At 39.3% G+C, this 26,314-nt stretch overlaps 2 protein-coding genes across 3 annotated transcripts in view; one reads left to right on the forward strand and one right to left on the reverse strand.

Annotated features, from left to right (window-relative positions):
* Positions 1 to 19,152, forward strand: part of LOC306900317 (neural-cadherin) — a 182,499-nt gene extending 163,347 nt beyond the window's left edge. Inside the window, exons 29-33 of the mRNA XM_079467146.1 lie at positions 2,503 to 2,767; positions 4,460 to 4,640; positions 6,126 to 6,370; positions 15,255 to 15,409; positions 16,477 to 19,152. Coding sequence (XP_079323272.1) covers positions 2,503 to 2,767; positions 4,460 to 4,640; positions 6,126 to 6,370; positions 15,255 to 15,409; positions 16,477 to 17,013 — 1,383 coding nt within the window. The 3' untranslated portion in view covers positions 17,014 to 19,152. The remainder of the gene's footprint in view (positions 1 to 2,502; positions 2,768 to 4,459; positions 4,641 to 6,125; positions 6,371 to 15,254; positions 15,410 to 16,476) is intronic.
* Positions 19,153 to 19,377: 225 nt separating this feature from the next.
* The window catches only part of dpy19l3 (dpy-19 like C-mannosyltransferase 3), a gene marked incomplete at its 5' end in the record, with an annotated part of 30,653 nt that continues 23,716 nt past the window's right edge, over positions 19,378 to 26,314 (reverse strand). For both annotated transcript variants that reach the window (XM_079451427.1, XM_079451426.1), the window contains 3 exons: positions 19,378 to 21,773; positions 23,060 to 23,218; positions 24,987 to 25,119. In XM_079451427.1, the coding sequence (XP_079307553.1) occupies positions 21,585 to 21,773; positions 23,060 to 23,218; positions 24,987 to 25,119 (481 nt within the window). In that variant the 3' untranslated portion in view covers positions 19,378 to 21,584. The remainder of the gene's footprint in view (positions 21,774 to 23,059; positions 23,219 to 24,986; positions 25,120 to 26,314) is intronic.

Consider the following 26,314-nt stretch of genomic DNA (forward strand, 5'->3'; position numbering starts at 1 on the left):
GTTATATCCACGTTTTATATAACATCCATCACTGAAATGCAGTGAAAAACAAACACACCTCAACTTCTCTCACTGTCGCAAGAGTAATGACGCAATACAGCCAATCTTGATAAGCGGGTCTTCCTATCGATTGTCACTTGGTTGGTGTTCTTTTCCTTGAGAATTGCCCAATTCCGTGAGAATTGCCCAATTCCGTGAGAATTGCCTAATAGAAGGAATATAGGATCCCTGTTACGAAGTAACAATTTATTATGTGACATTACAATGCATAATTCATACATTAAATCTACTTTTATAATGCATTATACATATGTGCTTTAAGTAAGGTGTTACCGAAAACATTTACAAAACATATTCCGAAGAGGAGGAGGTGCATCTGAGAAAATGCATCTGTGTAATTGGATTCTTAAACCGTAAATTTACATTCTTTTGTGTGACAACTTACCCCAGTGTCCTTCTACAGTGCAGTTAAATCATACCGAGGTAGTGTGTATGAGTCTGAAAGGTCTGACAAGATGTTTTGGCAGCACTTTGAGGTTGATGGATCATTATTTTTGTTTGTTTTGCCCGATAAAAGTTGAAAGGTTTTGATAGAGTGAGGCAGACAGAACTAAAATCAATGATTTATATTGTTAAAAAATGTCTCAACATTTTTATTTAACTATTCAAGGCTCAAGGTAAACCAAACACAGACCTCCGCAACAGATCGTGCGACCCACTGCACAACACAACACACATACAATGAATCTCAAAAGAAAACAGGTTCACTTTTGTGTTTTTTGCACTGTTTAATTGAGCGGTCTGTTTTTTGCATGTTTTTCTGTTTTATTTGTCCCCTTTTGTTTTCAGAACAGTAAGCTAGCTGCTTTATAAAAATAAAAGGTTAACATCATTTACATTTTCAAAGTTTACAGACTGGCATACACTGCACTTAAGCATTCCGAATCCATGCACAAACCATAATGATGTTTACCTTAACATAATTAAGGAAAAAATTATATAAGGGATGTATCTAGAAAATATATAAGGCACAGTAATAACAAAAAATAAATGGAACAGTTTACAGGCTTCTGCTGCTTCATTAAATATGGCCAGAAATGATTTATGTGAAGGTTGCCAAGATTTTCACCTGATATTGATTGACGATGTCACAAAATCTTTCACCCCACATAACAAAATATCAAAAGGTGTTTGAGCAACCCAGGCATACTTAACAGTTTGTACTCAAAAGCCAATGATGCATGGCCAAATGCCCTTTAATTATGAAACATGCAACTGGCCAGATGGCCACCTGCTGCTACGGTTGACTTTAGTTTCTGGATCACCAGTTGGAGATGGGCAGAGGACTTACAGTATGATGGTGGTGAGAAAGCGTGTGAATTCTCTGAAATCGTTTGGGTGTGAATCCTATTTCGGGTAGAAGAACTTTATCAAAGCAAGAGTTTTGTATCTGGATTAATGATTACTTGTTGATAAGTACGTCGCACAGTTGTAATACGGACCTAGCATAGTCTCAACCTTGAGACAGACTCACAACAGCAAGTTTAAGCATAATCCCTCAAGCCATACCCCAGGTAAAGTAATAATGCTGTGTGGGAGAGAAGAAAGGTGAGAAGTTCACAAACGGTTTACTGTTGTTGTTGAAATGTGGGAAAGTTGAAGTGCCTCTTGCGTCATTGCATTGATTAGTCCTCCTTTTTACATCCCCACAAAGCCAGCATCCAAAACGGGGCTGTAAATTGTGCTCTCTGGGACACATGCAGAAAGAGATTGAAGCCTTCAGCAGGAGGTGCCCAACCACTTTGTGTCTCATAAACAAACGCACTTTTACCACATTGCCAAGCAAGTTTTCCCTTTTTTTAGATGTAGAGTTACAAGCATGTCCTCGTGAAGTCAAAACACCTGTTGAATCGGTTATTAAACTGTTAAAATTATGATGGCAAACACATAGGGAATGTTGGATGACTCAGTGCACATAACTGCAGTCTCTGATATCAAATGCTTTTCATCTAAAATGCATTCATAAATATTAATACTTGTCTGCGAAACATTTGATTAATAAAAAGTGACCGGTTTAAGGAGTGTAGAAAACACACACACGCACACACAAAGGGAAAGAGAGAGGAAAGTCTAACCCTGACCACCAGAGAATAGGAGAGGGAGCATAAAAATACAGTGGCAAATCAAATTGACACCACATTGAATTCCCTGCTCCCCCTGTCTCCAATTAAAGGCCTGATATGTTTAATTCTGTTAGTGCTTAGTAGAGTCTTATCAGATCCTGCCCCTGTCTGATGTCTTCTGTCCCGATGGTCTCTGTTTCATCACATAGTGCCTCTCTCTCCTCCTCTTTTCCTCGCTCTCACTGTTTTCATAATTTTAATTATATTCTTATTTGTTCTTTGTCTCCGGCACTTTATTTTCTCTAGATTCCACATATAATAAAAAAACATTATTCATTCCCTTACAATATTATGTTCTCTATCTCTTTCCGCTTTGCAGATCTACCAGGGTCTATTAACTGCCTTCTACAACCTCGGCGATGGGGAATTCAACCTGACGATGCCCTCGTATCGTGTAGACAATGGCGAGTGGCACGATGTTCACTTAGATCGCCACGACAATGAGCTGACCCTACGTGTGGATGGCGGCGGTGGAAGACGAGAGGTTACATGCTCGCCAGGTCACAGTCGGGAGATTGTTATCGATCCGGCCGTGGTGATGCTGGGTAACTCATTCCCCTCGGGACACAACAAGAGTTTCCAAGGTGAGGTACAGGTGTGTTTTGTGGTGCGTGATGATAGAAGCCCCAAGGTCATTGGGTTGATTCCTAATAGCTCAATTGTGCTGTTAGCTCTTCTTTTGTTTTAATGACAGCATGTACTCAAGATGGACTCCAATGTTTTAATTACACAATGTCCTCATGGTTAATGTTATTCCTGCATGTTCCAAAGAGTGTCTTGTATGCTTCAATAGATACTAAATCTGAATGTATGTACATAGTAGTGAACATGATACATACCCAAGAAAAAAATCAAGAGACCATATTTTCATTGAATCCACTTTTCTAGATGTATTGTGTTCATCTAGAGTCCTCCAACAGCAATGTGAAAGACTGACAGCATGACATTAGACATGAAAACTGTGAAAAAATCGAGGAAATTGTTTTGAAAAATAAAAACATGTGTACAAATATTACTGTTGTATTGCTTAAAAGAAAATATGAATTAACTTGTTTTCTTTACATTATTTGAGGTCAGAAAAAATACAGAGCCAACTCATCTATTTTTTACCTGTTTCTCCATTGTTATCTGAAATTTTGGGGAAATTGTTTTTATTTCTTCTCAGAATGAAACAAAAATAGTCATTTTACCTCAACACATACATAAAAATAGCAAATTCAAAACAACTGCAAAATATTTTTTAAATGATCTCTTACATTTTTCTGTGGCTGTAGATTTAAATGACCGATTTTCAGTGTGGTCTCAAACTGGCAGAAAGAAGAGAGAGAATTATCTTGGAGAGAAAACTATTACTCAACATGTGTACTTTTAAAACAGCAAAAAAAATATGCAATGTTTACTTCCCATCATTTTAAAGTTGTTTTGCAGTCTGTTTGGCTTCTTCAGATATGCTCGCCATAAATATATCAGTTACAATAAACGAAACAGTCAATATGTCAAATTGTTAATGGAACACTTTAGCATGACATTTTGAGCAAACAAAAGTGCTGTGTCCCATGGTCAGGAATTCAATATATTGGAGCGCTGCGAAGCAGACTGGCATTTTACCACTGAATCCAATTTAACCTAACCCAGTGAAAGAACTTACAGTATCCACCTTCACTGTGTGAAGTGTGCCAAACAAATCTGCACAGCTTTATCAATTCATAGCACAGTTCCTGTAATCTGTCATGATTACACGGTATTCTATTGGCAATAATGAAAAATTAATAGGGTTGATTAATTTATAATGGCTTCAAATGCACCTTCGCTGTAGATGGAAGCACAGCTAGCGTGAAGGAAATGAACAGAGACAGATACATGTCACATAAAAGAGAGGAAGAGCTGCGTTGCACACAGCACACGTAGGGCTGAACTGGTTAACCCCGGGCGCTTACTTTGTGTATTTATTAAATGGACTCTAAAAGCGGTTTTCTTAAAAGCTGAGGACATTGGCGACATTGTGGTCGTCATGTCGGGCTCAGTTTGTTTAGCGAGTGAGTGTAAGCATACATGATAAGAGGCGGATTCACAGTATACGCTATATTTGTATTCGTGTGAAAGCATTGTCTTTTTCCACCGTCTCTCTCAACAAAGCTTTATTGGCATGCTTATCAACATTTACAGTGATGCCAAAGCATATTCAGTACTTATATAGCAAAATATATACATTCCGAATATGATTTGAAGAACGGAAGAAAATGTAACATCTCGTTTTTATTCTCTCATTGGCACAGGCTGTATGCGGGACCTGAGACTCAGTGGGCGGTTTATTCCTCTAGATGGTCAGCCCAGAGAGGGGGTGTCGGTGGTCAGTTCTCAGGGTGTATCTTTGGGCTGTTCCTCTGATTCCTGCAGGAAAAATCAATGCAGCCCCCCATTCACCTGTGTGGATCTGTGGAGAATTCATGAGTGCAGGTACACAAACATATACATTCAATCCATTTCGTTCAAACATATACATTAAATCAATTTCCGTTTTACTACACTAATCACAATTAAGTTTCACTGTGCTCTAAAGTGTCCCAACATTATTTAAGTATCCATTCTGATTGGTCAGTTTAGTGATGATGTCAGCCTTTATGTCATTTATTTGTGTTATTTAGTGATGCATTTATTTGACCACAGTAAACAGGGCCTTTGTCTCCCATCACGTACACATTCGTCTGTAAACATGATTAAACGCAATGCTCTAAAGTCTTCTCTAATCCTCACTATGCAAGACCCCCTGACACACACGTTGTAGAGAGTCTACTCAGCTAAGCCTTTGATGCACCTTGGCCTCGGGGTGGTCTGTAAACATGCCTGACTCTGAAGGCTGATGGGCAAGCATGATATGTGTGTGTTTCTCCTTAAAGGGAACCAGTCTGTTCTCTTCTCTGACTGCAATGCCCGCTATAGCTGTTGTGTAGTCATGTTTGTGTGCGATTGTGTGTCTGTCTACAGGTATTGTCTCTGACTTGCCGAAAGGCTGCCCTATTCTTTATTTTATCAGTTTGATACGCATGCTTTGTGCAGGCACCCGGAGCAGGTCACACTGGAGTTAGATAGTGTGTGTGTGTGTGTGTGTGTGTGTGTGTTTTGTTTTCTGGTGAGGAAAAGAAAAAGTCTGGATTTTCAATGCAGAGCAAATCTCCTCAGTGATTTAATTCAAACCCTTGTGCATGTAAGCCAGATATCTCATGTTACTGCGAATTGTAAGTGTTTTTAGTTTTCGGTATGTACATTGTGTCAGTGTAAAACAGTCTTTGTTATTTATGTATTTATTGTTACCAAAAGGGGGTCTAGAAGTACCAAACAGAAGTCTTTAATGCATTTAAACAGTTTTCCCAACCACATTACCATATTTTAACACTGTAAAATATTATACAGGTATGTTATATTTTAAAGGGACAGTTCACCCAAAAATAAACATTCTATCATAATTTACTGACCTTCGAGTGAATCTGTCTAAATGTCTTTGTTCAGATGAACGCAGAGAAAGATATTTAGCTTACAGTACATCCAAACAGTTCTTGGATCTCACTTGTTAGACACAAAAGAAGACATTTTGAAGAATATAGGAAAGCAGACAGTTCTGGGGCACTTTTGACTACCATTGTCATTGTCCTGACTATGGTAGTCAGTAGGGTCCAAGAACAGTTTGGTTACAAGCATTCTTTCAAAAAATGTAACATATATACAGATTTGGAACAACTAGAGAGTGAGTAATTCATGAAAGAATTTTCATCCATCCCTTTAACTCCATTTATTGAGTCAATTTATTCACTGAGTTAATAGATTATAATATCAGATTTAGGTTAAAAACATGTTACACTAATACTTCCTAAAAATGTGTGTATGTAAATGTATTACCCTATGTTTAATGGTAAACATGTAAACATATGGTTACTCCAATCCCAGGTGTCCACCAGGTCACATGGTCAAGGCAAACTCTACAGGAAAATTCTGCGTGTACACGCTGTGTGCCAGCCGCCCATGTCACCGAGGCACCTGTGTGGCACATTCTCCCTCCAAATTCACCTGTCACTGTCCAGAGGGTTACCGCGGTCGGCACTGTGAGGTGACGCTGGCCATCTACCGGGATGACGTGGGACTCAGTTTCAGCTCACTCTTTGCCATATGCATCTGTTTCATGGCCCTGCTAGGTAACTATATCCATTAATTTGCTAATGTACCTCTGGTAATGCATGAATAGTTCACTCAAATATGAAATGTTATTCTAAACACAGATGACTGGTTTCTTTTGTTGAATACAAAAGATGTTTTATACAACGTTCCAAAATTGCCTCGTGCACTATAATAAGTCTTTGAAATCCCTATAATAATTTTGTGTGAGGAGTAGACCCTTGTTTTTTGAAAGAAAGAAAGGTGAGTGAATTCTTTTTTTTAAATATTGTGTACTGTCACTTAATGTTTTTGTTTGTCACGTCTTGTGCAATATTTGTATCAAGCTACATGTATCCAGCTTGTAGCCTGCAACAAATGGCATTGGTAATCATAACAAAAATAATTATTATGTGAGTCACTACATTGATGAATGCGAGTTGTTTCTTAGGAATCATAAATGTACAAAGCGCATTTGTTGATGTTTACAGTTTTTACGCACAGCTTAATACAAAGGGCAGAACATTTTGTTAACAGTAATATCTATCATAGTCAACCAACCTTTATAAATCATTATTGTTCTTTTGCAAAATATAGGTTTTAGTGGGTGGCATCGATTATTGGGTAAACCGGATGTTTTTATTGCTTAAATAGTAATTGTGCTCTTCCTGAACTTCTGAACCTCAGAAATTGTTTAAACTTGTTTAGGCGGTTGACACATTTTCATATCGTGATTGTGCATCATTGTGTTTATTCATACGTCTTCTGCAATATTTATGTAGGAGCTGTTAGAGTCAGGTGTATATTCCTCGCCAAGGTTCTATCAGCGCTCCCTTGTGTTGCATTTTTCCTCACATTGTCTATAAGCCTCGGCCTTCATAATCAGCGATTCCGACAGGTGAAAGTGACATTAACTTCCTTCGTTCCCCCGTCCTCATCTGCCTGCATAGCCGCGTTCAGCAGGGCCAAAGGGAACCAAACAATCTTTTTCCTCCTCTCACAGTTTCGTTTCATTATAGGTTTGACATGACCTTAATCATTCTCAGCTCCAGTTGCTTTTTAAAGTGTTAATTACTTGATTTGTAGGCACACATTGTGCTGTTTACCCAAGCCAGGGTGGAAATTGAGATCAATGCACTAGGGTTTTGGGCAGAATTTCAATGGTCCCGGCCGTCCTCGACAGAATTTAAGTAGCCAGTAATGTTTTTGTCCCCTTCTTCCCTGGCGTCTTTATTTCTTCATTGTTTTTCTGCACTCTATCCTGTTTCGCTGAAGCGATTCCAAAGAGGGGCGAACGAAGAGTCGAATGGTAAAATGTAAAAATGTGCAAGCTCTCTCGACACACTTGGGCGCAGCGTGAAGACGTTTTTTTCTGTAAGGCGGTTAATAGGTTTAGAGCAGCGTGCTAACAGCAAAGCCCTGACTCCTGTCCACAGAAACGCAACCCCCTGCTGACTTACACATCACCACAGGAACAGCAAAGAGGAAAAGTTTTATCCGCTAAACCCCACGAGTAGACGAGAGAGATGAGGTGAGGTGAATCTGATCAGAAGGGGAAGGATTTGGATTGTACTGCTGGATACTACCTTTAAGGCTTTATTTTGATATTGTGGTGTTTAAGAGACCACGTGTGTGTGTGCTTTCTGTAGAAAATCCACATTTACTTCCAAGTACTTCCTTTATACACCTCTGAAGACATGTATATTATATTGCATTTCTGTCAATAGAGCCTCCAAAAATTACACATTGCACCTTTAAGAGGCATTCAGCAATATGAGGCGTATTTCTCCGTTCCTCTCTTACTTATCTCCTGAATAGAATGTTTAACATATGGTGTATGGGAACCTCTCGATTTGATAGTTTAGAGATGGAGTGGTCTACATTATCATATCAACTAGCACTTTATGTTCATTCCTGTTTTATTTACCCATTTTTACAGAATTGAACAGAATGACAGTGGTGAAATTATAAACATACTGTAGAGACTCCTATGGTTGGATTGTCAGTGCATTTCTTTATAAGGTATATCTGCTATGGAGATTTGACATTCATACAGTGCAGATGCTGACCTGTGGGAATAACCAGCTATCATGACTTCAAAGATGAACTTGAATGATTACAGCTCACAGTGCTCTTCGGCAGTCTCTCTTTATATGACTCTGATGGGATCCTAAATCTAAGAAAAACATCAATGTCACTGTCTGTACTTTTATCCAGTGCCAGTAATGTTGAAATGGAATAGACGGATTATCACATACTGAAGTGATGTACAAGGTATACTGTAAAAGTTATAATCAAACTAATAAGGATTTATTTATTTGTATGCTTTACAGTTATACAGGATGGACTTTGTGTGTGAATTAAAGCAAGAGTAATTTGTTTCTCAAGTAAATCTTTTTTCTCATCGTGTGTCATGATTTTTTAAGTAATTTGGTAAATTAAGTGCCTAATGAATCCAACTGTTGTGTGGTAATGATAGAAATATGTTGCGTCTTAATAACAGAGAAAGGTTTATTATCTCAATTTACCTTAATATCATCAAATTACTTTCAGCAAATTGACTGATTTGTGTTATACTTGGTACAGATTGTTTGCAAAAAAAATAGACGTATGCACTTGTTCTGTACTTGCGAATCCTCTACCTGCCAAGTGTAGAACTGAGGGGCACATCTAATGACAACTACGTCCATCATTATTTAAAAATGGCTGTCTGTGTGAGCCTGTGTGTGCATTTCTTTTTTCAAAGAATGTTTTGACGTCTAACTAAAACATTGCAACTCATTTTGATGTGAAGATATATTTACAGTATATGTAAGAAAAGTGTCATATGGCATTTTGAATAAACGGCAGTAAGTTCTTTATTGTGTAGTATGCAAAGTATGTGCCCTTTTCAAGTCAAGTCTTCTTGCCGTGAGTGCAAACATGCTGGATTTTTTTTATTTGATCTGTTCAGGCGCCAGGATATTTGTGGCCAAGCTTGTGTGTGCTTATGTGTCTTTGGATAAGAAAGAAAAAAATACCCTGGTGTGCGATAGTATGTTAGCTCTCGTTTATATTTTCCTCTGATGTGTTTGTGTAATGCAAGATTACTGTCTTATGCATATGAACTAGCAGTGAGAGAACGACTACATGTTTTTAGTAAAGCCCTCAATGTTTTTATTACCATGCCCTGTACGAATCACTTAGGGGCTGTTTACATTTCGCGTCTTTTGCGCATAAGTTCATTATTTTAAATGTAGACGTGCAGCAGGTGCGATCGAATAGAGAGCAATACGGTCGCACATGCATGTGGTGTGACACACACCTTTTTCCTGACATGGAGGTGCTGAAAATCCATTTATTCTTTGCCGGAACTTTCTTGTCTTCACTGCAAGCACGGCTCATAGTAGCTTAGCAACATAAAATATTGTGGATATAAACACAGTTTCAAACTTAATCATGCCTTCTCAGCACATCTCTGATGTCCAAATATTTTCTGGAAATTATTAAATAATGTGTTGTCAAAGTTGACAAGCACATTTTAATATTTTTTTATTGGTTAGATATTTGAAAGCCCAGTGACAAACATAAAGGGTGACTAATAATAAAGACATTTTAATAAAAAGATTGAATCACAAAATATGGCGATACAAGGTTTCAAGGATAACAGTAGCAATATTCACAATATAGCACACACTTTCCTACCTTACAGCTTAAATGGGAGTAAAACACGATCTAAAGAATGTTTACTACAATATGTTCACTTACTGGCGCAAAACCTTTTGCTGTTTTGTAAGGACTGAAAACTAAAATGATACTAAAAACTTTTCTGTATATGTGAAATCCTCAAACTATCATAACACTGTTGTGAAGATGAGTTCACGTGGGTTGCAGTAAATGTCAGATGTGTCATTCTGATTCGAAGCATTTAAAGGATTAGTTTGCCTTAAAATGAAAATTGAATCTTCATTTACTCACCCTCATGTCATGCTGACCCAATATGACATCCTTTCTTCCATGAAACGAAAAGAAAGATTTGAGGCTTATTGGGTAAAAAAGGAGATTACAAGAGGGAGATCATTCCAGAGTCGTGGAACACATCCAGAGAAAGTGTTTTTTTTCCCCCCGTTGTGGGGATGGCACCACAAGACGTTCGATAGCTGAGAGCAGGGATCAGGCAGGTACATAAGTCTGAATTAACGAGTGAAGATACAGGGTTGTCGAACCAGTGGTGGTTTTGTAGACCAAAAGCAGAGAATTGAATTAAATGCGTGCGACTTTAGGGAGCCAGTGCAACCTAACGAAGAAAGGAGTGACGTGTGCTCTCTTCAGCGCATTGAAGATCACTCTTTTGCCGCGCACTCTCTTCAGCTCTTTGAAGATCACACTTGCCGCTGCATTCTGGATCATCTGAAGAGGTCTGTTTGTACAAGCTGGAAGACTAGCCGGTAGAGTATTGTAATAGTCCAGACTGGACATGACAAGAGCCTGGACAAGAATTTGCGTAGCATGCTCAGACAGGAAAGTTCTTATTCTCCTAATACTGTTGATGATGAATCTACAGGACCTGGTGGTGCCGGCAACATGATCTGTGAAGGTCAGCTGATCATCAATTACCAATCCAGGTTTCTGGCCGTTCTGGAAGGAGTAGTGGTTGATGAACCTAGTTTGATGGAAAGGTCGTACTGAGTCTTCAGGGTCGGCCCGGATCACGAGCAGTTAGATTTTTGCAAGGTTCAGCTGCAGGTGATGGTCCTTCATCAAGAGTGAAATGTCGTTTGAGATGCCGTCGGATCATTAGACTGAAATGACAGGTGGAGCTATGTCATCCGCATAGCAGTAATTGGCTGGTCGTTAAAGCTTATCGGGCAAGGAAATCTTAGAGAGGTAGTATTGACTCATAGAGACACCAGCATCTAAAATACATAACTGAGTGCTGATAAACAACACTGCTGAAGTTTTCATCAAGGGTCAGAGTTGACTTATTGGAGCTGACAAAAACAAAGAGCTTCAAGTATAGATGGGAGCATGTCAATTAGAGATGGACTGAGTGAAATGTTGAGTTCTTAATAATAACAATTGCCTTACATTTCACATCTTTATATTTTGATGTCCTCCAGCACTGTTCAATGAATTATTAGCAGACATTGATTGATTCATTGGCTTTCATTTGTTCTTTGCGGCTTCCCTGTTTCCTTCTCATCCTCCTACTGATTCACCATACTTTCCATTATCACGGAAGGAATTCAAGGCATCTCTGGGAGAGTGACAATGCCACGAAATGAAGAATCACACATTAAATGGCTGAACAATAAGCTTCACTTAACATACCCGAATGTTTTGTTCAGGATTTGATTTATTGGTTTTCTTTAGAAACACAATAAATCGAATGACCATGTGGCATTATCTTTATTGTGTTTTGTTCTTGTGTTCAGCCGAAGCCTTGATGTTCAAATACCGTCTAAGTTTGCCGTCTTTGAAAAGCTTGAAGTGGAAAACATATGAGAGCAGGAACCATTTGTTTGAGTTATGTAATACCGAGTTCACACTGCATGATTTTGGCCCCGATTTTCAGTCGCCGGCAGGTTTCGAAAAATCACACACAATTTCTGAAATCCTAGAGAAATCTGTTCACGCTAGTGACAATCACATATTGTGAATTATCAAAGACGCGATCTGAGAGAGTGGGCGACATGTCGCAGACGCCCGTGAAATATTCGGCATGCTGAATATATGTACCTGTCTGCGACTCAAAATCCTACTGTGTGAAAGGAGTTCTGACTGAAATGACCTACAGCCAATGAGAAGGCAAGATACAAGGCAAAATGAGGTTCGGGGAGGAGAACACAACATCAGCAAGCATGGGATACAATGTCACACGAGAATTCTCGCACCCGTTTGGTTGTGAAACATTGTTGTGAACACTGTGGCAACTAAATGCTACCCCAAATAGTCGCGCAGTGTGAAAAGAACAGTGATGCAATGACTTTGAAAACCTGGCAATGTGAACTCTGCAAGTTTATTTGGTGGACAGTGGAGAAGAGAGATGTCGGCATTCTGCAGTGCAGTGTTTATTGTGTCCTCTGTGGTCAGATTAGGATGCCAGGCTGGTTTTGGGTGTCCTGAGAGGGGTCTGAGAGGGCAGATTGGAGGGTCATGTGATCGATGAAGCAGGCAGCCAGGAGACAGAAGCCTTGTCTGAAATCAGATGAAGAAGTGCTTCACTCAATATCAACCGCACAAGTTGCATTCAGAAATCACTCTGAACTTCACACTCAGAGATGAAAGTGAAGTCGGAGAGCACACAGCTACTTATTTTTAAGGTTTGATGATGAAAATGGCTTTTTTTTAGATAAAAAGTGGCACAATGGAACAAGAGCTAAATTGTATACATTTTAGACTATTTTCATGAAGTGCCAGGTCAGGTTTAAAGTTTTATAATGGGCTCTTAATCTTAAATGTGAGAACAAAATTTCAGTCTGCGTTGTGCTCTTATTTCTTAGCACGTTCTGTATATCACATTTTATTTTTGTGACACCCCAGTAAGATAGACACAGTCCGTATGGTTTTCTGCACATCTTGTCATTTCCTTCCACAAAGCTTAACAAAACACACCAGAGCTTCATTGCAACACATGCCATATGTCAGAACTTCATGGTATTTCACAAACGTCACTGAAAAACTCTTGTCTGTTTGCAAATTGTACTAGGTTTCCGTTGCAAACCCTTTCAGCTCTGAGAAAGGGCACATTTGAGTCAAAAGACTCTCCACCCTCACATTTGGAATCAGCTCATTGCACTGATCGGAGAACAAAACCAGCTAAAAATGTCTCTTCGCTCTGAGCATCTGCCTTTCTTCGGTGGCAACACGGCGTGACAAATCTTTAAAGAGAGCAGATATTTGACGCCCAGTTGTGTACTGTACAGTCACCGGCGAAATTGCGGTGTGGTTGTGTGTGTGATATTCTGTTAAAAGATGTCGGTGTGTAATTCTACTTCAGGGCTTTTTGTTATGTACACAAATCCTTCAGATTAATCTAAAAGAAGTTGTCAAGCACTATTCTGAAACCTTCTTGTGGGCGCTACGCTTATCGCTACCTGTCTTCATAGTCCTTTCACCCCATGTCTGTGCAAACAGGACTTTTTTGTAAAGGTTTGACCTTAAACATTTGAAACCGATGTGGCAAAGCACACATTTCATCCCTGCTGAATTAATGAATTGAAAGCAATAGAACGGAGAAAAATAGAAGCTCTCAAAGGGCTAAACATTAGAAAAAAAGAAGCAAGCCAAAACTATAAAGAACAACCCACAAAGCAGAGGTTAAATGATAAAGATATCTAAATAAAAAACATCAGATGTAGAGAGAGAGCTGGAGAGAGCGAGAGAATTGAGTGCTGGCAGATTGAAGTGTATTGGGCATTCGATAGCAAGATAATATACTCTAAAGGTCAGAGTGGTGCCAACCAGGATTGATTCAGCAAGCTATACTTGACACAAGCCCCGTCGTTCAATAAAATTATGTATTTGTGGCAAATCAGGGCCATCTCTAGCAAGTCATCATGCTGACATCACAGCACCTGAGTGCTGGAGAAACATTATCAGAGGGATGCTCCGGGCAATGTGCCTTCATTCCTACAGTAAAGCTCACTTAAAAGTAGTTCACCCTGATCTGCGCTCAGTTTCAGTGTTCTTGTAAATGTAGTAGTGTGGAGGTTTTCAAAGTCTTAGACTGTGGGGGTACAACTCTGACAGAAAGCACACAACGGTGCTGTAAGTGTGATAAACCCTGGTTAGGGGATAAAATCCATCAGAATCTGTTTACTTATTTATTTTATTGTGTATAATGATCCAGTCCAGCGGTAAACACAATTTGACTGCCTGTACGTATCGGCATGAAATTGTATGTCGCATTATTTTTCATTAGAAATATTTTGTCTGTATTGTAATGGAATGATTTTGCTGTTTTTCAATACATGTATAAACAAACACTGGCAGATGTGTACGTAATGAGGTCAGTCTCTGTAAAAGTCAAGTTGTCACAACAACAAGAACATACATTGTTGATATGTTTATTATTTTATTTGTCGGCTTAACCCAAAAGATGTTTCTTATTCGCATAAGGAGAGAAAAAAAAATGATGGAAATTCTAGAGAAACATGACAGGTAATCTTCTTTTAGAAGTTAGAGTTGACACAAATTATGAAATGTTTTCTTTAGTACATGGTGTGTACAGAATGTTAACACATGTCACATCAGCAAGGCTCACATTACCATTTTATTTGTTGTTGTAAAATAGTTTTTTTCCTCTTTAAATACATTTTGAACATATGTTTTGTTAAAACTTGGTTAAATCTCTGATATTTCAACACGCACCACTTACAAATATTAAAGGAATAGTTTACCTTTGAAATGAAAATTCTGTAATTATTATTTTGTTATAAACAATTTAAAAAATATATAAAGCTGTTATATTTTAGTGTCTTCACACTACCATTTGTATTAAATTTGTAGAATTGACATTTTATCTGCCAGTTTCTGGAGGTCTCACCCTGAGATGCTTTTAAATCATTCGAAAATCACAGTAGTATTAAACCAGTTCCCGTCTTTGCTGGGCTCTTATTGGCTGCCTTTTCCTCATTATTTAATCCAAATCATCCATTTTACTTAAATTTTATGATTTTTTTGTTTTCTAATAAAGCACATTTTTTTGTTTTCACGTTTATATTTTTGTCTACTAAACAATTCCAAATATTTAGGAAATGCCTTTAGATCAAATTATTTTTAAGATCACAAAAAATTATGCATTTAAATCAAGTAATCCTAATCTTTTGATGTTTGACAGTATTTAAAACGTATACAAATTCAAATAGAATCTTAGTAAAGTGCTCCAGCGAAACTCGAGCGTTGCTAAAAGTAATTTTTAAACTACTTCCTGTGTGTTCACAGTGCTGCTGTTGGGGATTTTCCTGTACACGCGCTGGCGGAGCTATAAAGGGTTGAAGGAGGGGGTGTATCACGTGTCTGCTCACCATGACGGCTGGGAGGACATACGAGAGAATGTTCTCAACTACGACGAGGAGGGCGGCGGAGAGGAAGACCAGGTGAGTACATGACTTGTTTCAACCCACCCTAAAATTGATTCTAAAAAGATCCATCCAAGCATGTAACACAAGTCAAAGAATGTGTGACCATCTCAGAAGTCTCACAATGACAGATGCTCAAAGTTACTATGACAGCTTGCTACAGGTTGGCATGACATCCCGTGGTGAAGAAGCGCCCGTGTCAGTTTGCCTCTTACATTTAAAAATGCCCTCTGATGTTGATGACAAGTGGCTTCACTGAGCGCAGAGAGCTTGAAGAAAGTGTGACAACTTCTCAAAGAACATCTTGAGATGCGACTTCTCCCAACAAAACCGTACGAGAATGGCGAGGTGCCGGGTGTTTGATTTACAGTACGGGCTGTTGCTGTGATGTGAAGCACGTGGGTGTGGATGTGTTGCAGGATCTCTCCTACTCATATCTGCTGTGTGGAAAATCCTGTTACATGATTATCAGATGCATAGTGGTGCTCCGATCCTCTCCATCTGATGAGGCTTTTACACTCTCTCGCTTTACAATCGCTCTCATCATGTAATCAATTACTCCCACAACCGTGACACCCACGCACCTCTCTCTCCCTCTTCCTTCCCTCCCTCAGGAGGCTTTTTTTCTTCCCCCGAGTACCACACCGAGGGGAATCTGCCTCGGTGGAATAGGATTAATGTTGACATTCTATGGGAGAAGGGGCTTGTGGGATTGGTGTCGTCTTGAGTGTGTAATGCCTCTTCACCGCATCTGTCAGGATTCTTCCTCTCAGGTGCAGGAAGACGCACACAAAGGTGTTAATCAGGAAGCACAGCATTAACAGCCCCAATTCAGATGAATTCCATTAACAATTGAGGGAGTATTAAGTGAGGTGATGAAAATCTACAGACAAGCTGCTTATTTTGTCTGCGACTTCTGTCTTCTTAGTCCGGGATCAATGGTTGCTACTTTTTGTGACAGATGCTGCAGTTGTTATTACGCCACCAGCATTACGATCCCCCGATGTAATGGCACCTAATGCAATGCTAATGATCTTGTTATTTGTCACCGCTGCCTACGTCTCATTCTCATCCCTCTCTTTCAGAATGCATATGACATGGCAGAACTCCAAAAGTCTTTGCAGCCCAGTCCAGCCCAGTCGGTGCAGTACAGTCGGTCCCGAGCCATCCATCACCACCCACCTTCCCAGCAGCAGCAACACTTCTGCCAGCCTGACCCCCCCTCCAGAGCATGCACCACCGCCTCCACCTCCATCTCCTCCAGCAACACCACCGTCCGCCGGGACGTACCCCCCTCCCGGTCGCCGGCTCAAGGCCAGATGGCAAATACCAGCCAAGCGGCTCAGCTGGCCCGCAAAAGCCTGTCCTTCTCCAGCCAGGACCTGGCCCGCTACCTGTGTGAAATTATCCGTGATGCCGACCAGCACCCAGAGACGGCACCCTTTGACTCCCTGCAGGTCTTCTCCACAGAGGGGGGAGGCTCACTGGCCGGGTCGCTGAGTTCCTTCAGCTCCGCTGGGCTGGAAGAGGGAACAGCAGGTCACGAGTGTCTGAAAGAGTGGGGGCCGCGCTTCGAGAAACTGAAAGCCCTGTATGAGCGGGCGGAGGGCAGCGACCTCTGAGGAAGAGTTCCTGCAATTGGAGGGGAGGAGGGAGTTCACTACAGACATTTCGAGAGAACCAGAGGGATGTTTCTTAATGTGAAAGGGCCTGCTTTTTGGCTTTCTCTGGTTGCGATACTTTACAAGAAATGCTCCCCCTGCGTACCGAGCCAGATGACATCTGGGACGCTCAATGAGCAGCAAATTGGAAGTGCCAATCCAAGAAACGAGGCATGGTCTTGGCAATTTCTTAGCCCAGCATGGGCGTCTTTATTACAGTGACTTGCGGCTGACAATGATTTCAGCGAAACCATTCGTTGTCTTTGTGACCGACAATGGGCGAAATGCCTCGGACGTGCTTCGCTCTGAACTTTGCTGATATCCCGCTCTATATGTCTGTTTGGTCCGTGTGTTCTTAAATAAAGGAAAGATGGAAAGAAAAAATAAAGCGACGTGACCGGGAGGGTTTTTCTCTCTGCCATCATTGGCCGGTTTGTGAAATCAGTTTGCTGCTTGTTTTGTCAGAGTGGCCATTTGTGTTCATCAATCATCACTTCATATTCGGATAGTGTTGATTTTTTTCTTGCTCAATCCTCTGCATAAAATCTATTCTCTTGGAAACGAGGATGAAAGAGGCCGTCTGTGGGGAAAAAGACCAATAAAACTGAAGATGTGTGGGAAACATTCAAGAAAATGAAACGGAATGCAGTTTTATTGTTTGGCATTTTAAGAGACGTTCCTTGGGCATACAAATTGTGTCCTGTCTTTCCAGTCTAAAAGGAGTAAAGGAACAGCTGGAATACAAATGTATCTTAAGATGGTGGAGGCAGGGGGACAAGGTTGAGCGGCTGACATGAGGATGGAAGTTTCCTGTAGTTGAAAACTATAAAACTATTGGCTCTTGTGCAACAGATTTAGAGACCAATGAGATAAATGAAAGAATGCGCGTGGTGTTCTGTGTGATGGACTCAAACGTGATATTGAGCGCTGTAGGAGATAAAGCTTACAGCACTGCAATGAGCTTATATGGTGGGTGGGGGTTTCACTCTAGTTTGCTTCTTTTCAAAAGTATCATGTTATTAACCAAACCAGCTTACCCAACCGTATCATCGTTTCTTCTCCCACTATAAATAACCCAGAATCCCTCATACACATTGCAATAATCACAGCTGCAGTGAAGACGGGCCTCTGCACCAGGTGAGTTTAGACCAAAAGAGATGTGCGGCTTGTCGCGCTAAGGGTGGTCGCAGAACCTCACGTGTAACATGCATCTTCTGAAGGCGTGCAGTGAGCTGCATGGGGTAAAGAGAAGGCAAGAAAAGCTTCTACGCACCGCTTTGCCACTGCAAATGGAATAACTAAAAGTCATGTAGCCTCTCCCCCCACGAGGCCTCAAATGCCAACCTTGTATTTTATGCATTTTCAGGCAATGTTTCTTGCTTTTCTTTTATTTATTTAATATTTTTTTAAAGGAAGGATGCCGTATGTGGAGCATGACAGGCTGGCTGTGGAGAGTAAAGAGTAGGAGTGTGTAAAAAGACATCAGAGTGCTAATCCTAATGTGAACTGATTGTTCACTGTCATGCTGTGAACCAAAGGATCATGGGAGTCGGAAAACTGGATGGAGAAGTCGTCAATCGTATTACGGATCGCAAAAGTGCCAATTTTTCCCAAGGCAGCAACAAGAGTATAAAAAAGATTTTAAAGGTAAAGTTAGAGCTGTAGCCGGGAGTGCAATGCTCGCTATTTTATAGGTTAGAAGCCAATGGTATTGGAATCATCCTTGTGAGGGGATTGGAGAGGATACAATATGAGAAAGTTCTTGAAAGAAAAACAATGGGGTTTGTCTGTGAATCACAGAATTTCTTATCTCACAAGACCAATTTCCACTTTGATTTTGAACCAAGGCCACCTGTTTATTTGTGTGGTGAACATCCAATATTATATTTTGTGAAACAATGTTTTTACCTCATTTGTGCACATCAAAGACGTAACTGCTTTTTGTACAAATATAAAGGGATCTATTCTAATGCTTTTTCCGTTTAAAGCTTTGTTTTTTCATGGAGTATTTAGTCTTTTAGTTGTAACTTGCCATTTTGTATTTGCATTCTTTAAAATGCTTTTCTTTTCCCTTTCTCAATAAATGGAGTTCGTTTTAATGGCTTCAGTGATGCTTTAGCAATGCTGTTTTATTCAAAGAGAGACCGCTTTTTTGTTTCATCTGTAAATATCTGGTCTCTTGATGAGTTAATGGCTTATTTAAACTAATCTGTAATTAGCTGACACTAATTTAGAATGAGAGCAGGTTAAAAACTTTGACCTCTAGTTATAAAAATCCTTTTGTGATTTGAGTTTACATGACTAAATTAATTGTAAGTAGCCATTGCAGTATCCAACATACAAATCTGTTTTATTACTAAATTGAAATCACAGAACGTACACATGGCAATTAAGGACGAATGAACACATTTAACTAGAATTCATATGCATGAATACCACATTAACAACCTAGTGCAACATAACACTGAATGAACATATACAGTTAAACAATGTCAACATATTAAGTCAAAACGCTCCATGATCATTTGCTAAGGAACAAAGTGTTGTGACAGAGACACTGTGCAGAGCTAAGAGTTAAATATAAACAGTTTGACAGGTAATTTAACAATAGCCGTTTCATTATAATACAATCACAGAATGTCATCAAGCCCTCTAGCTACGGTTCTTTTTTATCTATACAGCAATGTGAAATAGTTTTGCACAACCCAGAGCACCTCTGTTCAAAGGTATTCAGCCCACATCCAGAAGAAAAAAAGGGAATAAGAAAAAAGAAAAGATCCAAGCTAGGTACATTTCAGTAGAGATTGAAGCCGCTCCGAAGGTCTTTTGAATGGATGACTCTTTAGCCCAACGGCTCAATGACAGTGTTTTAGTTCAACAGAGCTTATTTGAAAATGGCAAGGCACTTTCATACTGTATACTACAGGCCTGTCGATTCTTTGAAGATAGATTAAATAAACGTTTTACCCTGTGCAAAAAAGACACTGTTTAAAATCTCCATTTAACTAAACTCCATATGATTAGACATAAAGCAAAAACTGGAATCCAAATGGCTAATCGTTGCAGCTCCGGCATTCATCCCATTCATCTAGAATTTCTGTCTAAATTATTACATCTCTAACCCCTAATTCTTTATAACGCCAAAGCAAACCTTCTTACTACACATATACAACACATTACTAATATAAACTACAAATCACGGCAAAAACTAGTTTAACTGTTATTCTTCTACCACAACATGTGGCAGGCGCATGATTTATAATCCAACGCGAATTATGAGATTGAACAGAATAATCCACAGTGGTATGAACATTTATTCCCACAATAAAGATGAATGGCAATTTCGTAGCACTCATAAGTAAGGTTGAGATCAAAAGCAGCAGTTCCGGGGTTACGCATGGACGTGTGCAACTGTGTTCTCATTAAAAGCAGCCAGACAGCAGTTTGAAAGCCCAGTTTTGGTGACACAGGCCAACCAATTACTAACAACCATTTTTCCCCATCTCCATTTCTTCACTTCATTGGTTTGGACATGTTAGAGGAATGAGGTTGTGTCGATTTTTTTTTATATCCTGTGGATTCTTGTCTGTATCATTTTGAATAAAATGTAAAGTTCTCCTACGTCATATTATAGTTTGGCATAGACGTTTAAGTAACGATTCATTTATAGTCTTCCACTCCAGTGAGCCGTTAACTGCTGCAACCAGATAATTAACTTAATGAATTGAACTTGAAAACCAGATCCGTCTGTTCGTAAACCAATCATTCAGATCGGTTTTGTAAATCAGCTAATCCATTAAAAAGATTAAACCCAAGAGTTTGTAAGCAACCTCTTGACCAACAAAAATACACAAAATGTTCTGTAGAACACAAAGATATTTGGAAGAATGTTAGCAAGTGGGAGTTCTGGGGCACCATTGACTACCATTAAAATGGTTGTCAAAGGTTCCCCAGACTGTTTTTTGCCCAAGCAAATATACATTTTTTTGATAAAATAATTATTTCTACTATGGTGGTCAACGGTGCCCCAGAAACCTCGGTTACTAACAATATTCCAAATATCTTTCTTTGTGTTCAACCAAACAAAGAAATGTATACACGTTTAGAACAACTTGAGGGTTAGTAATTCATGACAGAATTTTCATTTTTGGGTCAACGGTCCCTTTAAATAAAATTCACAATGTGTTCACTGTAGTCATACGGGTAAGTAACATATGTTAGTATTGAGTGATCTGTCCTACTGAATGTTTGTGTGTGAGAGAGAGAGAGAGAGCGCGACAGAGTGCGAACTAAATATATTTCCCTCCACTCTTTCCATGTTAAACTCCTGTTGCGGCAGACTGGCTCAGAACATGATTAATACACACAAACACACACTAAATCACTGCGCGTGCGCTGGCTCAATCAAGCATCTCTCCAATCTCTCATGCACACACACACACACACACACCTGCTAGTATCACACACCCATTGAACATTCCAGATGGGCTGTTCAGTCAGTTGGGCGACAGCTCTGCAAGAACAAGTTTGAACTACGGACCACTCTCTGCCTTCTTTTTCTTCTTGGCTTTCTTGAGCTTGTAAATGAGAAAGGTCTTGTTTCCGAACACGCGCGTGAAGAGGGCAGAATACGGAGGCACGTCTGTCTTAATGGCCTCACAAAACCGAGGGTGAGATGCGGGGACGAGATCCGGGTCGTTTTCCCCAGAACCATCCATTATCTGTAACACAAACACATGGGCGTAAATTAAAACAGCTTTCTATGACGCACTATATTATAAAAGACAGAGGAGACCTTTAGAAGTGTAGAGAGAGTCATAGAAGCAAAACATTGCTTTTAAAAGCATTCCACTTCTTTATATTTCGAGTGTTCGAGAAATTGTGCCTAGGGGTTTTTAAACATTTACTTTGATAAATATTCCTAAATTAACCGGAAGGCCTTCAGATGCTGTTGTGGAGTCGTTTGAGAGCCCTGAGATAGACAGAATCTGGACCCACAAGATACATCAGAGCAAAATCAAGAAGGAAATCGCACACAGAACTGCTTTCTGGGCCATCGGTAGTGCACGTTGCTTTTTTTGTAATTCTGTCTACAGTCAACAACCATAAAAAACATCAATATTTAGGATGAGATAGGGGGTTGAAACGTGACTTATTTAAAATAACTTATTCACACAGAACAAGTTACGGGACCGAAGCGCAGACACAGACTGCTGGAGGATGCCTGAAGGTATCTGACTGCATCAAAGAGGAAGGCAGAAAGGTTCTTTCATTGCATGGCAAAAATACGGATCAGAGGAGCAAGGGAGACAAACCTCTATGAGCTCTTTTAAAGACATGGCAACTACCTTAGACGTCTGAGTGACAACCGCTGACAAGCTTGTATTTATAGCCGCAGTTTTTATAAGAATGTGATGGAGATGATTTTTATGCTGAGTGTGTAAAGATACACCAACATCCGTTCGAAATTTGATTTGTTGTTTCATGTCTTCTGTACAATAGTAATCAGCTCCAGAAGAACAATCAAACTACTGAACCCAAAAGCTTGATTAGACTGCATGCGGGATGGATGCCTACTCTCATTCCGTGCTGGAAAAAGCAAACAATGGAGATGTAATTCTGAGAGACGGAGAAATGCAGTATTTAATGACTTAACGCTGTGGGTGAGTGAGAACAAAATGATGTGACAAAAAGAAAAATTCAAGTATCAACTGTACACAAAGTTGTTGCAGCCATTATAATGTGAGAAATGAAAACACCTCCAAGAGCCAAAGAGATTTAAAGAAAAAGACAAAAAAAGGAATAATCAACATTGTGAATTCTGTCTTACTGAAATAATACTTGCTTATTGCCACATCAAGAATTCAGTAAAGGGCAAAGATGTGTGTTTTAGCTGCTTTGAAAAAGTCAAGAGTTCCTTCTGCGAAAGAAACTTTCAGATATGGTTCATATAAATGGACCAAGTGTGATGTGTGGCTGTGAACTGGAGAGGCTGCGTGTGACCTACATGTCCGTTTGCCAGGTCGAGCAGGTCCCTCAGCCTACAGCCTCGGCTGTGCCTGCGCTCGTAGCAGATGCTGTCTTCCAGCACAAAGTAGTCGGCTCCAACTGAACTGAGAACTTTATGAACCTCTTTAGCAGACTGACGGGCATAAATCTGATATACCTGGAGGGAACAAAGAAAGAGAGTGAGATACAGTAGATATTGGCCGCTCGAACATGGTGGATAAATATCTGCTTGGAATCGGTTGCGGGATCAAAATATTGAAACGGGCAATTCGAAAGTTATTGAAACCTCGAGGCAGCTAGTGATGTACCATTTAAACATCGTTTAAACTAATATTTTATAACTGATAATGTACAATCAATTATCCAATATTCATAACTTACAAGCTCAGATGTTGCTTCTCTGAAACATATTGTGATGTGCAGAAAACAGAATCGAAAAAAAATCTTACAAAAACTTACATTTGGCAAACATGAGCACATCTGTACCCTACAACAGGTCAGTACTTTTACATATTTAAATATGGATGCTGTCTTTCTGAAACCTTGTATCTCCATATTTCGTTTTTTTTTGGCCATAAATCATTATTATTAGTCGTGCTTTGTGTTGTCACTGGGTTTTGCAAATATGTAACCCATTAAAAAGTGCTGTCAACAAAGTATTTAATCATTTAAAAAGTACAGCGTTGTTTCTATTTCCTGAAAAACATTCAACTTGGACATATGAGGTTTTGGAAGGACAGTGATGAAATTATTTCACACTAAAGAACCTTTTAGGCACCCTTATTATTAACAGTAATTTCATTCTTCTTTCTTTACATCAAAGGTCCTTTAAAGAAGCATCTCTTCCTTTTTTTCACCCTGCCACAGTTAAAATGAATAAATAAAAGTAAAACATAAATAAGGCGAGACAACTAATCAGTCAGTAATAAAAAAAACAATTATTAGGTTATACTGGAACTAAATGCACAAACAGGAAACAGTTTGAAATGTAATAAATCTGTAGATTTCTGTTTACACTTTAGCATGATTATACACAAATTATTTGCAAAGTGTGGATCGTTGCACACTGGCTAAGCTTATGATAAAACCAAAGATATCATGTCACTGCTTCATCCAACAGATAGGACAGAGAAATAAAACCATCAGAATTCTAACTCGATATCAATGGGGATTTGAGTGCGTGTCCATTAAACTCCTTAATGAGGATTTTGTTACAGATAACCTCCTTCCCCATTTATTTTATATACCAGTATATTAAAGTCATGCCACATTAGAGGCATAGAGTTTATATAATTTGGTAAAAAATGCCTGCTGATGAGTGAACTTCCAACCACCCCATAAAAATCATAATGAATTCAATTACACCACACATGCCATTAAGAAAGAGGATATATGACCTATTTACTCATGGTCAATTTGTAATCTCATTACGAACATAACATGATTTGTTAAGGTATTTTTAGCAGTTTTTTCTTACTTTAGAAACGTTTGTTTTGCTAATTGTTAGTTTGATTATAACGGAGTTATTGATCTGCTTCATTTAGATTCATTGATATAATTAGGCATGATTGCGAAAGAATAAAAAAAGCTTTCGCTCTAAATTCTGGTTTTAAGACATTAGACATTGTTGCAAAATCAGCTTTCCGAAGTAACCCGCTATTGATCATGTATATTTTATGTAAATTAAATCGATCACATGTATATTTGTGATTCTTGCACAACCATCAGCCAATACCACATTGATTACCGCTTGCGTCTCAAAAAACCTCCTCGCCAGACTCCTGTTTTGGCATTACCACCAACTAAACAAAAGCATATCCACCCAAGCAAAGCAATTGTTGTCCCGGGAGAGCTGCTTGGCCTGGAGATGGTAAAACTTGGATTTAATTTTCTTTCAAGCGAACATGCCGAGTAGAGACTCCTACCTCCCTGGTCCTCTCCCTCAGCGCCTGGTCTTCATAGTGTGGGTGGTTTGTCAATACCCTTCCTGTACACAGCTTAATCCCCGCCAACAGCTGCATACTGCCGGCAAACACTGCCCGCTTTGGCGTCTTCAATCTTTTGAGAAAAAAAACCCATAAGAGGGCTGGCTGTCACATTCACTTTTCAAGTCTCGCCAACATTTTAGAGCAGGGGAATTTGCATGAGTAGTGCCTGGATGTGTAGTGCCGTCATTTATGAATGCAGAATTGTGGGAAAAGCCAAAACTGTAGACATTAATTTCCAGGGGAGAATGCGAAATGTCTCATTGAGGAGGGAAGCGACCATTTGTAGATTCTCATCACTTACGTGGAACGCAAAAGATTTGAAGCCTGCCGCGGGTTTAAATGGCCGGCTCGATGTCTTGTGTGTTTTTATATATGTGCATGGCATGAACGAAGTGCTGAAGCAAGGTGCTATTTGATTTCCTTGATGGAAGTGTGAGAGCCCATCTGTTTATCAAAACATAACCTTTCAAATTCGGCATCTCACATTCCAAACATACTCCTGTATATTTGCATTCACACCCAACAGGAACATTACATATGTGCTTCCATGTCTACATAATCAGGTTATTTCCTTGAATCAGATTTAAAGGGATAGTCCACCCAAAAATGAAAATTCTGTAATGAATTACTCACCCTATAGATGTTCCAAAACTGCCTTTGTTCGGTTCAACATAAAGAAAGGAGTAATGCAAGGAACTGACAGCTCTGGGGCACCATTAACTAACTACCATAGTAGGAACATTTTAAATGGTATCTTCTTTTGTGTTTAACAATTTTTTTTTTATTATTATTCAATGGTGCCCCAGAAATGTCAGAAACACTTTTCTTTGTGTTCAGAGCAAAGAGAAATATACAGGTTTGGAAAAACTTGAGGGTGAGTAAATAAAGACAGAATTGGGGCTATCACAATTATTAAATAATCGTCTCATAACAGTTATTTGACATAATCGCAATTATTTCAGATAACCACAATTCATGTAAATCCTTAGAAAACAAGGGTGATCTGCAGCATTTTACACCCACCATCCTTGATCTGAACTCACAGTTACGAATGACATTTCTTCATCATTTGAGTTTTGTTTATGAGTGTTTAAAGTGATGCAAATTTTCTGCATCTACACAGCAAGATGACATCATCCTCAAATTTCAGTTTTTTTTTCTTAACAGTCTTTTCTGTTAAGGTCACTCTATGTTACTAGTTATTATATAATTTTCACATTTTAAATGCATCTATCTTTTATTAATTTCATTGTTATAATTGTCTT

This window comes from Barbatula barbatula (assembly GCF_947034865.1).
Source record: "Barbatula barbatula genome assembly, chromosome: 1".
Taxonomy (NCBI): Eukaryota; Metazoa; Chordata; class Actinopteri; order Cypriniformes; family Nemacheilidae; genus Barbatula; species Barbatula barbatula.